The sequence below is a fragment of the Pseudorca crassidens genome, chromosome 7 (genome assembly GCF_039906515.1).
Source record: "Pseudorca crassidens isolate mPseCra1 chromosome 7, mPseCra1.hap1, whole genome shotgun sequence".
Classification (NCBI taxonomy): domain Eukaryota; kingdom Metazoa; phylum Chordata; class Mammalia; order Artiodactyla; family Delphinidae; genus Pseudorca; species Pseudorca crassidens.
The window spans coordinates 36,802,557-36,817,592 of NC_090302.1; the positions used below are offsets into that span (position 1 = coordinate 36,802,557).

Genomic DNA, 15,036 nt, shown 5'->3' on the forward strand with positions numbered 1-15,036 from the left:
AGCCAGAGAAGGTTCCTGGTCTCTGCAACTTTTTCCAGGGAACAAGGGACATGGATCTGGAAGAGCCTGAAGGTAAGTGAAAAAATGGGGAAATGTGGGCAGAGGAAGGGGCTGGGAGTCAGGAGCCCCAGGGGAATTCCTGGAGCCTTGGCTTCCCCCTCTAACTCACTGTGCAGTGCTGAGCAAGTCTCTTTCCCTCTCTGAGCTTCACTTCCCCCATATATAACAAGGTAGTGGCCTTGCTGATCTGCAAGACCCCTCCCAGCTGGGCCATGTGTCATCCAGGCTAGGAACAGCTCATATCTGGCAGCCAGTTGCTCACTCCCAAGTTGTCTTAGCCCCAGGAAGTGGCAGCAAGGCAGGAAGAAGTTGTCTGTGGCCAGGCTGGGGCCTTCAACTTGGCCTTCAGAATCTGGGTGAAGAGGGTAGGGGGTGGCACCCCTGTGGGCTGGCTGGGGTAGGCAACAGGCAGGAAGTGGGTGAGAGAGGTGAGGGCCATTCTGGAAGTGCAAACACAGGGCCGTGATGCACAAAGGACAGAGGGGTCAGGTGGCCTGGGAGAGGATAAAGGAAGGCTCCCCAGGAGAGGTAGCGTTTGAACTGGTTTTCAGAGAGCATTTGGCCAGAAGAGATCTGAAGGCAGGAAGGACACCGTGGGCTCTGCAGATGAAGCTTCCTGGCCCTGCTTTGGGAACTAGAGTCTGTCCCACAGCCTGCAGCCACATCCCTCCTCCTCCCCGCTTCCTGCAACTTCCCCCCACCCCGCACTCCCCCCATCCCCACTGCCCCACCCCGCACCCTGCAAGCTCCAGCCCCAGGAGAGAAGGCACAGCAGGAGGCTCAGAATCTCAGATTTTCAGCACTCAGGGGAAGGCAGACAAGGCACTGAGCAGGTCTGGTGACCATGTCCCTGCTCTGAGCTTTCTTTGTCCTCCTGGTTCATCCCCTGGCAGTTTGCTCCCCACCCTCCGGGCTGCTGCTTCTCTAGTGATGCCTCCACAGCCCCTGCCTGGTCTCCATACACCTCTTCCCAGGGGAAGTTGTCCTGCCTGGTCCTCTGAAGCCCTGGCCACAGGTCTGAGGGTCTGCACTAACGGGGTGTGTGTGTGTGTGTGTGTGTGTGTGTGTGTGTGTGTGTGTGTGTGTGTGAAAGAGAGAGCAAGAGTGAGTGCCTGCTGCACAGGTACATACACTCGAGCCTGGTGTGGCGTATATACTCACAAGAAAATGTGTGTGCCTGGCTTTCGGGCGGGCGTTTGTACACACAGACAGGTGGGTACGTTTGTGGTAACCTGCGTGGGTGTATATATACTCGGACAGGTAGACAATCACTGCAGATGTTTGCCAGTGACTTTAGGGGATAAATTATGTGGTACATGGAACCGTGCAAAGAGGAGGCTCTGGCCTGCCCGAGCCCTGGCACAGTATCTGCTGCTACTGATCCTCTGTCCAGGGAGGGTGCCTCTCCAGGAAGCCAGCCTCAGAGTTTCCCAGCCGAAACTTGAAGGGAGCTCACAGCTCACGCTCCCTGACCCCACGACGTCTCTACACACAGTCAAAGTGAGGCAAGACCTCCTATCTGTGGACCTGGGGCAAGGTCGGAGCTCTCCTTGCTGCAGAAAAGGCCCCTCAGCCCCTGAGGTACGGCCCAAAGCTCAGGACCCTGCACTTGTATGTGTGAGAGGAGCGTCCACAGGGGCCCCCGAGCCTGGGCCTCGCTGGGTGGTGGAAGCCCAGGGATACCCGGAGAGACTCCGTATCAGGAAGGATTTTGTGACCCTTTGACTGGCCTGAAGGCACAATAAAAAGAAGTTATGTCTAAGGGAGTAATGCGCTTCCTGTCACTAGAGGCGCGCAAACAGAAGCAGGATGAGGCTCGGGTGGGAACTGGAGAGGAGTTCTGCCTGGGGATGTTTGGGGTCCAGTGGCCTGGCAAATGTTCTCATTTGTTCCCCTAATGCCTAGCACAATGCCTGGCATGTGGTAGGAACTCAATCACTTCTTGATTCTGAAAAATGGGAGGACTAAGAGAAGGAAATCATCTGCTACAAGGGAGGCGTTGACAGGAACTGGAGCTTAACCCAGACCCAGGCTTGGGCGGTGCATCCCAGGGTTTAGCGACATAGTGCCAAGTGCCCGAAACACCAAGGAAGGGTTAAGTCATGCTCCTTAGTGGGTGAGAAGATTAGGGGCAGGGTGGGGACTTGGGAGAAAGACGTCCATCCAGCGTGGTAAAAGACCAACCAAGATTTGGGGTTTAACAGAGGCAAACATCTGCTCTGAGCATGGTGCAGCTGTCATGTTGTTGGGAGGATTGGATTCTAGACTCGCCTTGCCAGGGATCTGCTGTGTGGCCTCAGTTTCCCTACCTGCACAATGGGAGCTCCAACGAGTTGACCTCTCAGGGCATATCCCACGCTGATGCCTAGGAGTTCATGAAGTCAAAGCAGCCCTGGCTCAGGTTCAGAGAAAATAGGAGGTTTGGGGCAGGGCCAAAAGATCTATCAATTTTTCATTCAAAAACACACGATGGAGGCAGATTCTGAAGGTCAATCCACACACAGTAGCTGATGAAGCAGGCCCTATGGGGGGACAGGTGGACAAGCGCTCTGGTAGGCTCAGAAGCCAGGACCCTCTCCAAGGCGAGGCACAATGTGTGCTTCATGCATGGAGACCAGAGCTGACCTGCAGAGACAAGTCAGATTTCTGCAGGCTGAGGGAGAAAGAAGGGCATCCCCAACAGTGGGAATGGTGTAAAGTAGCTCAGAGGCTTCCTGAAAGCCAGGAGGACCCTCAGAGACCACCTAGCCCAGTGATTCTCAAAGTGTGGTCCCTTGGCCAACAGCAGCAGCATCACTCAGACCTAATGAGTTAGAAACTCTGGGGATAGAGCCCAGAAATCTGTGTTTTAACAAACTTTCCAAGTGATTCTAAGATTTGAGGACCTTTGATCCAGCCCATTGCTTCCCAGACTATGCTGGTAGAATACTTATTTGCAGGAGGTTAATGGGTGCTCTGTAAAAGGAGGATCTATGGTCAAATAAGTTTGGGAATTACATACTCTACACTGCTTTCAGAAAGTCCCAAATCACAGTGGGGCATTAAAGGCTCTGAGAAGTCCTGCCGTATATTATTTACTTTTGATTAACCCAATGTTGTTTCAAATTGATTTTTCAGATTGCCTACTAACATTTCCATTAAGACTCTTAGGGAAATTCTGATCCACATCGATCCTCATTTTTCACATGGATAAATCGCAGCCTAGAAGAATGGGGACTGCCCAAAGTCACAGAGAGAGAGTGTGTCAGAGCTGGAAAAGACCCTAGCAATATACCTCATCCCTAAAGAGACTCTGTGGGCTCCCCGCCACCCTGCACCCTCTTTCCCTGCCTCCCAGCTGTGCCCTCCAGGGCCCTGCAGTATGGAGCTGGTCAACAGGACAGAGGTCTCTGAGTTCTTTCTGAAAGGATTTTCGGGCTACCCAGCCTTGGAGCACCTGCTCTTCCCTCTGTGCTCAGCCACGTACCTGGTGACCCTGCTGGGGAATACAGCCATCGTGGCAGTGAGCGTGCTGGACGTCCACCTGCACACACCCATGTACTTCTTCCTGGGCAACTCTCCATCCTGGATATCTGCTACAGCCCACCTTTGTGCCCCTGATGCTGGTCCACCTCCTGTCGGCCCAGAAGACCATCTCCTTTCTTGGCTGCGCGATGCAGATGTGTCTGAGCCTGTCCACGGGCTCCACAGAGTGTCTGCTGCTCGCCATCATGGCCTATGATCGCTACCTGGCCAACTGCCGGCCACTCAGGTGCTGATGAGCCACCAGCTCTGCTTGCTGCTGGCGGGAGCCGCCTGGGTACTCTGCTTCTTCAAGTCAGTGACTGAGACAGTCATCGCCATGAGGCTGCCCTTCTGTGGCCACCGTGTGGTCAGTCACTTCACCTGTGAAATCCTGGCAGTGCTGAAGCCGGCGTGCGGTGATACGTCAGTCAACGAGGTCTTCCTGTGGGTGCGTGCCATCCTGCTGCTGCCCGTGCCCCTGGCGTTCATCTGCCTGTCCTGCATGCTTATCCTGGCCACCATCCTGAGGGTGCCCTCAACCGCTGGACGCCACAAAGCCTTCTCCACCTGCTCGGCGCACCTGGCTGTGGTGCTGCTTTTCTATGGCACCATCATCTTCACGTACATGAAACCCAGGAGCAAGGAGGCCCGCATCTCTGATGAGGCCTCCACGGTCCTCTATGCTGTGGTCACGCCCATGCTGAACCCCGTCATCTACAGCCTGAGGAACGAGGAAGTGATGGAGGCCGCCAGGAAGGTGTGGGACAGGAGATGGACCTCCAGGTGAGGGAGGCCGGGGCTCTGCAGGCTAGCAGGCCAGGCCTTCATTAGCCTACAGTGAGGGCTGTGGGTGTGGAATTTCCAGCCCAGAAACGCAGCACCAAGTCCCACTGATCCTGCCACAGAGGAGCTCACAATCACCCCTCTGCTCCTCCCCCCCGGCAGACCCATGGGGCGCTCTCAGCATCACTGCCTGCATCTTTACACCAGCCTCCTGTCTGGCCTTAGGATTTCAGTCTTGTTCCTCCCAGTCTCTCCTCCAAGGGGCATGCAGAGGGATCTTTTGAAAAGTACATGTGATCCTGTCACTCTCCTGACTGAAACCCCTGGATGGCTCCCCAGAGCTCTCAGGATGAACTGTGAGGTCTTCAGTGGGGCATTCGAGGACCCCACAAGCTGGCCCTGACTAAACTCCCTCCCCGTCCTGTGCCCCACAGCCTCCCCCCTGTCAGCTGCACACGCCAGCCAGCTGTGAGCCTCAGTGTTGCCCAGCACTGCCCAGCTCTGTGCCCTTGCTGGTTCTTTCCACAAGGCAGCCTCCACCCAGCAGGCAGTTCCACTCGTAAAAGGACTGCCTGACCCTCAAGGCCCATCTTTTATTTTTTAAATATAGTCCCATGTGATATACAGGAGGTTCTTGTTTTTCTGTTTTATATATAGTAATGTGTATCTGTTAATTCCACGCTCCTAACTTATCCCTGCCCCCATCTCAAGGCCCATCTTGAATGCCACCTCCGCCAGGAAGCCCCTCCCACTCTGCATCTCTCACTGTGCTCTTCCTGCTTTATTTTCAGTGTTACTGTTAAGAGCAGGTAGTATCGGATTCCACTCTGTCCCAAGGTCCAGCCCGGCCCAACCCCAGGCCCTTAAAAATAAATAAATAAATAAATAGACTTCTTAAATAAATAGAAAACACATCGATGTAGGGGTGACAATGGCAGAGCCTGGGGTCCTTCCCAAATCTGAGCAGAGCTGAGATGGAGCTCACAGATGACAGGCATGACCTAGTGCCTTGGGAGGTGACAGTAGAGGCAGTGACGAGCCCTAGCACCCAAGATTTCCAGACCTGCCCAGCCACCGGGATACCAATCACTCCAAGCAGCTTAGGGCCTGGATTCTCCTGTCTCCCTTTTAGCAGCAGTAGCTTCCGGGGCTCCCTGCCCGGCATCCAGGCCTCACCTGGCCTTGGGGAGACTCTGCTCTACCTGTCTTCAGCCCACCCCCTAGGACCCTGCCATAGCTACCTCTTCCTGGTGCTCAGCCTTTTCCCAGCTTTCCTCTCTGAGAGCTCAGGGAACACACAGAGGAAATGGACTCAGATTCAGAGAGCATCTCCATTCCCTGCCCGCTCTGGTCTCAGTGTCACCGTCCATGTGATGGGAGAGCTGAGCTTGGTCGCAAGCAGCGGGCCAGCTCTCCTGCCGCCTGGCTGCAGGTAAGCACATTCCTTGCTTGGGCCCTCAGTTCCCCTCCAGTCCCTCTTCCTATTCCTCGGTTGGTCAGAACAGAGGCACAGAGGAGGGAAGCACAGCCCCGCAGCTCACAGCCTGACCAAGCCAGGGTGACCGCTGCCACTAAGACCTTCTGCTAGGCCTTTGATGCCACGACAGGGGTTAGGACTTTATCCTGTGGGCATTTGGGTTTACAATCATTACTTATAGATACTTTTAGAAAGGTCACTGATTAGATACCTTTCTTCACCCATGAAATTGTCAAAGAATTGTTTTTAATGTCTATTGTTAACTACGGTGCAGTGAAGTAGGTAATGTCATACACTGCTGGTGGGGGTGGGAATAAGTTAATATGACCTTCCTGCCAAGTAAGTGGTGGGTATGAATCAAGAAACTTAAAAACTTCAGACCTTGGGCTTCCCTGGTGGCGCAGTGGTTGAGAGTCCGCCTGCCGATGCAGGGGACACGGGTTCGTGCCCCGGTCCGGGAAGATCCCACATGCCGTGGAGCGGCTAGGCCCGTGAGCCATGGCCGCTGAGCCTGCGCGTCCGAAGCCTGTGCACCGCAACGGGAGAGGCCACAACAATGACAGGCCTGCGTACCGCAAAAAAAAAAAACAAAAAAAAACTTCAGACCTTCTGACGCAACACCTCTACTTCTAGGAATTAGTCTGAGAAAATTATTAGAGGTGCAAAGATTTATGTATAAGTATATATATATATATATATATATATATACACATATATGGATATTAATCACAGCGTTATTTATGGTAACAAAAATTTGTAAGTATCTTAATGTCCAAGCATAGCAGAATGTTTAAATAAATCCTGGTGGAGCCCAATGATAGACTGTGACACAGCCATTAGAAATCCTATTTTTTGAAGGATATTTGATGATGGGAAATTCTCACACTGTAATTAATAGAAAAAGGCAGAACATATAACATTGTACTCAGTATAATCCCAATTCTTTAAAGGTATTTTTCTTATGGATATATGAATAAGTATGTATGTAGAAAATTCTGGAAAATTAAGACAAAATGTGAACTAACAGTCGTTTCCTTTGGCTGATGGGATTACAGATAAATATTGTTTCCTTACTTATTCTTTCCAATATTGTCCAATACTTCTAAAATGAACATCACTTTGAACTTAAAAATAATATTATTTTTGAGACATGGAAGATCATGTGGCTCCAGAGTAGAGCACAGACGAGAAGGGCCCTGGGCTGAGGGCAGCAAGTGTGGAAGCTGGTGCCGTAACCCAGGCACCCATGGGGCCTGAGCCAGGTGGGCAGTCAGGCAGAGAGGGCGGGGCTGAGAAACCTTGGGGACATTCAGCTGGTCGCAGAGGTGGCTGAGGGAGAGGGGGACTGTGTGCTGGTGCCCGAGCTTCTGGCTTATTTGGGTGGATAGTGCTCTACCCTGAAAGAAACCCTGAGTTATGGGGAAGATGAGAGAATCAGGTTGGAGGGGGTGGGATGGGAGGGTGGTGATGAGCTTGTTTGGATGCATTTGTGGGTAACCACAGGGTGGCAAGACAGCCCTGTTCCTAAGCAGCTGGAAAATAAGTGGGGACAATCTTCCAATATTTATTTTGACCTGTGTCCTTGAAAAAAAAATTCCAAGAGACAAATCATAGTATAATGGGAAAATCTGCAACTGCTGCATTATTTAAGGCTGTTTTTTAGTCCCTAAACTGTGTCAAGTTGTCATTCTTTATTGTGAAGGAAAGAGAAGGACATGGAAAGGGAAATGGAAAAGGGAACCTGCAGAAACTCATGCACCTGGCTCAACCCCTGACTTCATGGTCCCTCACAAGGGCTCGGAGTCTCACCCTGTACAGCAATTCGCTTTCCTTAACCTTTCATGAGTGCAGGTCCCCACAGCTCTCCTGGAAGGAGACACCCCATTTCACAGCCCAGGACGCCGAGGCCAAGGGCAGGGGTCATAGCACCCCAGCCTTAGGTCCAAGGGGCAGGGCTGCAATGAGACCTTCAGATTCTCTGTCCAGTGTCTCTCCTGTGCCCTCCTCACCCAGCCAGGGCCTCCTGGAGAAGCACAGGGAACCTGGGGTCTCTGAAGCCCCATAGCTGCCAAGGGTGCAAACTTGTATAGTTGCAGAGCTTGAACTTTAAATTGGGCAGGGACTGAGAGGTGCCCAAGGGCAAGGAGCACACGACGTGTCTACATGGCAAGGGACCAGGAGGCTGGGCCTCAGGGCCTCCCCTCGGCCCACCCCAGCACAGTGTGTCTGCCGGTAATGAACTCAGTACTCCCTTGCTCTGCTCTCCCAGGCCTCAGGTCACCTCACCGGGCAGCTGCTTCAGCCACCTGCCTGCACTAATGCCACTGGGCCAATAGGTAGGAGGTAAGGAGAACCCATCTAGCATGTTGACTCTTCTCATGAACTTTTTTTGTTTATTTTATTTATTTATTTATTTATTTATTTTTTGGTACACGGGCCTCTCACTGCTGTGGCCTCTCCCGTTGCGGAGCACAGGCTCCGGACGCGCAGGCTCAGCGGCCATGGTTCATGGGCCCAGCTGCTCCACGGCATGTGGGATCTTCCCGGACCGGGGCACAAACCCGTGTCCCCTGCATCGGCAGGCGGACTCTCAACCACTGTGCTACCAGGGAAGCCCATGAACTTTTTTTTAAACATGCAGAAAACCAGAATATCTGCTTGGGGAAGGGAACATAATGGTAGTAATAATATCAGCTACCACTGACTGAATACTTACCATGTGCCAAGCTCTGTGCTAAGAGCTTTCACTGGATCCTCAAAATCACCCCATGAGGAAATACTATTCTTATCTCCACAGGTAAGGAAGCTGAGGCTGAGAAAACAATTAGCAAGTGGCAGGTCTGGGACATGGGCCCTGGTTGCTCTGACTCACCTCAAAGCCCACACTCACCTGCTTTGCTAACACAGCGAGGAATGTGAAGCAGGAATCCCAGATCCAGGAATTTCCGGGAAATTGTAACAGGAGCTTCTTCTTGTTATGCCCCTCACCTTCCTTTAAAAATAATATGTAAAGCCTAAAATAAGTATTAAATGGTTCAAACTAGATTTACCAGCCAATGAAATTGACATGATATTTACCATGCAAAGTGACCCTGGGTCTGTCAGACCTCAGGGTTGGAAGTTGCTAGAAAGATGTGAGGAGGGAATGTTTTGAAGGTTGCACAGAGTCCCAGAGACAAGCTAACTGAATGGCTCCATTTCACTCAAGGAGAAACTGGACCAAGGTCATAGAGCAGAATCGGAACAAAGGCAAGAATCCAATCTGGGCCCCTCACCCCAGTCGAGGGCTCCTTCCATGGCATCTCCCTGCCTCTCAGGAGGGGTAAAACTGGGGAGTGGATTAGACAATGATTCTCAGAGACACTCAATTTCCTATCGCTCTGGATATCTTACTTTCCAGGACATGACAGGGTGAGAGGCCTGGCAGACAGATGCTAGAGTGATTTTCTGAGTGTATTGCGAAACACCATCGTACCCAAGTGCTCTGCAACGTTTCTGGTCCTCTTCCAGCTGAGCATGTGGTAGGACTACACAGGCCAGTGCGTTGCGGGCATTTGGGATACAAGTCACTTCTGGGTCGGAGCACTTAACTTCTGGTGTGAGATGCTCTGGTGTGTTCTGGTGATGTCCCAGGTGGTGGAGCCAGGGTCTCTGAGGATGATGACCTGGAACAGAGCCCCCTGAAAACATGCAATGGACATGTAGCGTGAGAACTAAACCTCTGTCGTGGTAAGCCACTAAAATTATGAGGTTGTATGTTATTGCAGCAAAACCCAGCTCATCTTAACTGATGGAGCAAGGGAACTGCAGCTGCTCCCTCATGTCCCAGCCTGGGCCCACGCTGCAGTCAAAGCTGTTGGTAACCTGGCAGCATGGTATTTTCTAGACACAGCCTTATTTCTTTGGGGTCATAAGCCCATGGCCTAGTGGGCTGTTCCTAACTTCCATGAATGTGTTATGATCAGACTCTTAAACTGTAAGGAACCCCTATCACTCTCCTGATTTAGCTCTCCAGAGAGAGCAGCTATCCCTGCAGGGAGGAGACTGGCCCCACTAAAGCTCTCCTCCCAGCAATCACACGGCTGCATCGTTGTTCTGCTGGTGTGTGCTCTGGAGGAAGGCGAGAGAGGGTGATCTCAAGGTAAGAAATCTGGGATCAGGATTTTGGCAGAAGAAAAGCACTGGATCTCAAATGGTACCTCCTGCGTGTAGGCACTGCAGGGTGTTAGGGATGAACTGGACACAGCCCTTTGATTTCCATAGCTCACAGTCTATTGTGTGAGAGAGAATGACACACTAACTGCTAGTGGCTGTGTGAGCGTCATGTTTTCGGGATGGTCAGTTCTGTGGACTGGGAAGGCGGGCCCCGCAGAGGAGGTGTGTGTGAGCTGAGCCTTGGAGGATGAGTGGAAGAGAAAGGCCGCTCCGGCTGAGGAAAGTATGAGAAGAGAGACGAGACAGGAGTGTGTGGGATTTGTTCATCAATGGGGAGTGGTCTGAGGCTGAGCAGGGGTGGATGAAGGTACAGGAGTTGAGGCAGGAGGGCAGACCAGAGCCTGATGACAAAAGCCCTCAGTTGCCTGTGCCATTCCCACTTGATTTTTTTGTTGGAGACAAGGGTGGGGAAGAGAAATGCAGAGTCAGGCTATTTCCCACCTTTTACCTGCCTGAAAACACCCTCCACACCTATGTCCAGTGTCAAAATTTGAGGTTAAAAGGTCTTTTTTGGGCAACACACTCAAAAAAGACCAAGGCCTTATAACTGAATCTGAAATTAAGCTTTGGGCTTAATCCAGCCACTTGAAGTCACAACCCAGGAAAGATGCTTCCTTTTAACTTCTTCTTCCCAGACCTCAGGTTTTACTTTACATCCCAGACTCAGAGAGAATCTCAGAGGTTTCTAAAGCTGAGAGAGGAAGGGATGTGACCAAGGTCACCAGAGAGCAAGGAAATGAGTGTAAACTGTTAGGCCAGAAGCTGCATCTGCCTCTGCTGTATTCCCAGCACCCAGCACATAGCAGGTGCTCAATAACAATTTGATGAATGAGGGAACGAATGAACCATCACAATCAGGTAATGCTTTACCTTTCTGTCAAACTTCAGCAAAAAAATCGCTACCTTTAAATGTTTACATGGATAAGATTTACGGTCATTGGCTGACCCAGATTTATCAACTACCCCTGTATGTTCCAGAAACGCCCCTAACAATCGCCTTGATTTAGGCTGGAGGAGGGAAAACCAGCACAGGCTCTGGGGAGAGAGGGGGTCATGACAGATGCTGGAGCTCTTGTGCGGGGAGGTGATAAGCACAGATCCAGCAGGTGCCTGCGGCTGAGGACACAGTCTTTGATCTGGAGCCTTGCTGCTGGGTGGCTCACCAGCACTTTTCTGTGTGTCTCATCTGGCTACACAAAATTCCCGTTTTTCAGAAGGCAACTGAGTCTCAAAGGCCAAGCGACTTGGTCAACATCACACAGCTAGTTAGAGCCGGAGCTGGGATGCAACGCTGGGTTTTCAGAATCCTGCGCTGAATATCTGTTGAGTGACTGTCCTTGGCGGCACTCGCTGTACGAGGTGCCGAGAGGAAGGAGACAGTCCCGCTCTCAAGGGTGGTAGAGGAGACAGGTGCACAACACGAGAGCACAGAGGATGGTCAGGGGCTGTGGGAGCACAAGAAGGGGGCAGGTGACTCTGCAGGGTGCAGGAGGGAGAGGAGGAGAGATGAGCTGGACTCTGAAGGAGCAGGAATGCCCCCACTGGGGAAGAGAGGGAGGACTGCCTACAAAAGGGAACTTCTTGGGCCAAGATGTAGTGCTGGGAAAAGACATGGTTTATTCAGGAGAGGGTGAGCCTATCGGCCCCTACAAATGATAGATGCAACTAGGCAGGAGGAATGAGGGGGAAGATCCAGTCCTGGAGGACGGACAGGGTTCCAATGCTGTCACAGGACATAGGCCTCACAGTAAAGCTAGGTGTGAAAGGAGTGAGGGAAGGGGTAGTTATATATCTTCTGAAAGGTTAAAGTTCACCCTCAGCTCCTATTTCTCCCTTACACCAGGGATCACTGGGGCTACAAGACAGCTTTCCCATCTAACACTTGACACTTCACTCCCTCGTGACACTGGCATTTCCCAAAGAGGCTGAGACCAGCTCAGAAGAGCAACGGAAGCTACCTGGGCGAAGACCGCAACCTTTCCCACCCTCCCTGTATAAAGCGAGTCAATGACTGATGACGCCTCTACCACATGAGACCTGGTTTCCCTCTTTGTGTGAGATTACTGCTGATATTATTCATCCTAAAAAGCAATATGGAGGCCAAGAAGAGAGTCACTTGGTTTTCAGGACCAGGGTTAAATGCTGTGACCAGTGGCTCTATTGGGATATGTATGTTCTTGTATGTTCTTTTAAAAATCAATGGATGGTCTGTCATTCCTTAAGGAGGAATGGCCAGAATAAGGCTTACACATCCTACGGAGTGGAAATATTCAACCTTTGTGCCCAAAGGAACGCTAAGTGAGCATCACTCATCACCCACCTCCCTCCCCGAGCTCATCTCTTAAGAAAGAGGGGCAGCACTTGTGACAGGTGCAGCATCTTTTTATCCACTTATTTTTCACACAACTATAGCCCCAGCACCTAAACAATACCTAGCACAGAGTAGGCATTCAACAAATATTCAGTGAGTGAATGACTCCGAAACACTATGGGCATAATTCAGCCGTATGAAGTCATAACCTAGAAATGATGCTTCCTCTTAACAGGCAAGAACGCTTTAGATTCCAAAGGAGCACCTGAAACATGAACCCTACTCTATCATCTCCCCTGAGCCCACCCAGGGGAGAAGACAGATGAGCCTAGGGGATTAGAATGGGTCCCGCCTCCCCTAAGTTACACCAGAACTGCAGAGCTGAGAGGGCCGGCTTGCAGACCTGAAGTCCACTCTCTTATTATACAGATGGTGAGACTAAATTCCAGAGGCAGGGCTGACCCGCTCCAGGTCATACATCCAGGTTGCTTGGCTCCCAGGCCAGCTGGTGCTTTTTCCAACACCCGTGTGGTCCAGATGGGAAAGGAGGGAGAATGAGATGGATGGGGCCAACCAGACGGCCGTGACAGAGTATGTCCTGCTGGGGCTACACGAGCACCACAACCTAGAGATGGTGCTGTTTGTACTCTGCCTGGGCATCTACTCTGTGATAGTGCTGGGGAACGCCCTCCTCATCGGGCTGAACATGCTGGACCCCCGCCTGCAAAGCCCCGTGTACTTCTTCCTCAGCAACCTCTCCCTCATGGATATCTGTGGCACATCCTCCTTTGTGCCTCTCATGCTGGTCAATTCCCTGGAAACCCAAAGCACCATCTCCGTCCCTGGCTGCACCCTGCAGATGTTCCTGACCCTGGCACTGGGCTCCACGGAGTGCCCGATCCTGGCCGTGATGGCGTGTGACCGTCACATGGCCATCTGCCAGCCGCTTCAGTACTCAGAGCTCGTGAGCAGGCAGACGTGCATGTGGATGGCGGCACTGAGCTGGAGGACAGGCTTTGCCAACTCCCTGTTGCAATCCACTCTCACCTGGAGCCTCCCCTTCTGTGGCCACAATGTCATCAACCACTTCTGTGAGATCTTGGCAGTGCTGAAACTAGCCTGTGGGGACATCTCTCTAAACGCGCTACTAACAATGGTGGCCACTACTGTCGTGACGCTGGCCCCGTTGCGGCTCATCTGCCTGTCCTGTTTTCATCCTTGCTGCCATCCTAAGGGTGCCCTCTGCTGCCGGCTGGAAGAAAGCCTTCTCTACCTGCTCTGCCCACCTCACAGTGGTGGTGGTTTTCTATGGGACCACCTCCTTCATGTACTTCAAGCCCAAGGCCAAGGACCCCAACTTGGCTAAGATTATCGCATTGTTCTATGGGGTTGTGACACCCTCGCTGAACCCCATCATCTACAGCCTGAGGAACACAGAGGTGAAAGCTGCCGCCATAGCTCTGCTGAGGGGAGACCTGCTCTCCAGGGAAATGTCCCGTTTTTCCTGTTGCTCTCTATCAGGCAGGACAGGCTAGGGTACACTCTGGTCATGATTTCAAAATTTCAGTGGCTTAAAACCACAAAGGTTTTTTCTCACTTACGCTGCAGGTCCATCAGAGGTTGGCTGGGGGATGTGCTCTGCACCATCGCCTTCATCCCTCTGGGACTCAGGATGATAAAGTAGCCACCATGTGGCACCTTGCTGGTCCAAGTGGCAAAAGGCAAAGAGAAAATGACAAAGCCTGCGCTGATTCTTAAAGCTTCCACTCAGAAGTGACCTGTTACTTCCACTTCCACCTCACTGGCCAAGGCAAGGCGCACACCAGGGCTGACACCGAGGGGGAGGGAACACCCACCTACCACGCATCTGGAAGGAGGGGGAGGACTGAAGAATTTGTGAAGAGCCTAGTGACAGCCACCCACCCTACAGTCAACCCAGGGGCTACTGGAGATTTCTAGAGCTTCCTTCACCAGCTGCTGCCAGGTTCATCATCCCAGGAGAGTGCTGGTTAGCTCTCTTGTGGTGGCTTTGGACTGGGTCGAGCTAACTAGGGTGGAACCGGGCCTCCCAGAGTTTCCTTCCCTGTAAGGTCCTGGGATCGGGTGGACCACGAGAGAAATCCGCATGAGATGGGAGGCGAAGGCGAAGCAGCACCGTCGTGGTGGGAGCCCTCACTTGCTGTCACCGGCCTGGGGCTCACCTTGCTGTCAGCACAGCTGCTCCAGCTCCTGCCACGCCGCCTGCAGCTGCTCGGAGGCCCGTGCCAAGTGTAGCGCCACGCCAGAGAGTGCCAGCTCCTCCTGCAGGTCACCAGTGTCACTGAGCCTGAAGGCAGCGAGGCCCAGACACGGGCTCCGGTCTGTCCTCACCTCCCCCTTCACGCCCCCCAAGAGCAGCTTCAGGCCCGACACCAGGTGCAGAGGCCCAGCTTTGCACAGGCTTCTCCAACTGCTCCCACAATCGACAGCTCTGTTCTCTACAACAGACCCCTTATATCACTCACGCTTGTCCTACTTTGGCCAGACCCTGGCTGATGCCTCACTCAAGAACCTACGATGGCTCCCATTAACCACAGAATGAAGCCCTAACTCTTCAGTTGAGTTCAAGCCCTCCAGGACCCAGCCCCCCACTTCTCCAGCCCGATGTTCCACTAACCCCCTTCACACGGTGACCCCCTCGCTACAG

At 52.4% G+C, this 15,036-nt stretch overlaps 1 protein-coding gene and 1 pseudogene across 1 annotated transcript; both read left to right on the forward strand.

Moving 5' to 3' along the window:
* The first annotated feature begins 3,421 nt into the window (after positions 1-3,421).
* OR13J1 (olfactory receptor family 13 subfamily J member 1) lies at positions 3,422-4,351 on the forward strand. Its single transcript, XM_067743966.1, is given in 4 exon segments — positions 3,422-3,614; positions 3,617-3,640; positions 3,643-3,810; positions 3,813-4,351. Coding segments are annotated over 4 exon segments (924 nt in total).
* Positions 4,352-12,906: 8,555 nt separating this feature from the next.
* Positions 12,907-13,885, forward strand: LOC137227020 (olfactory receptor 13C7-like; annotated as a pseudogene).
* The last annotated feature ends 1,151 nt before the right edge of the window (positions 13,886-15,036 follow it).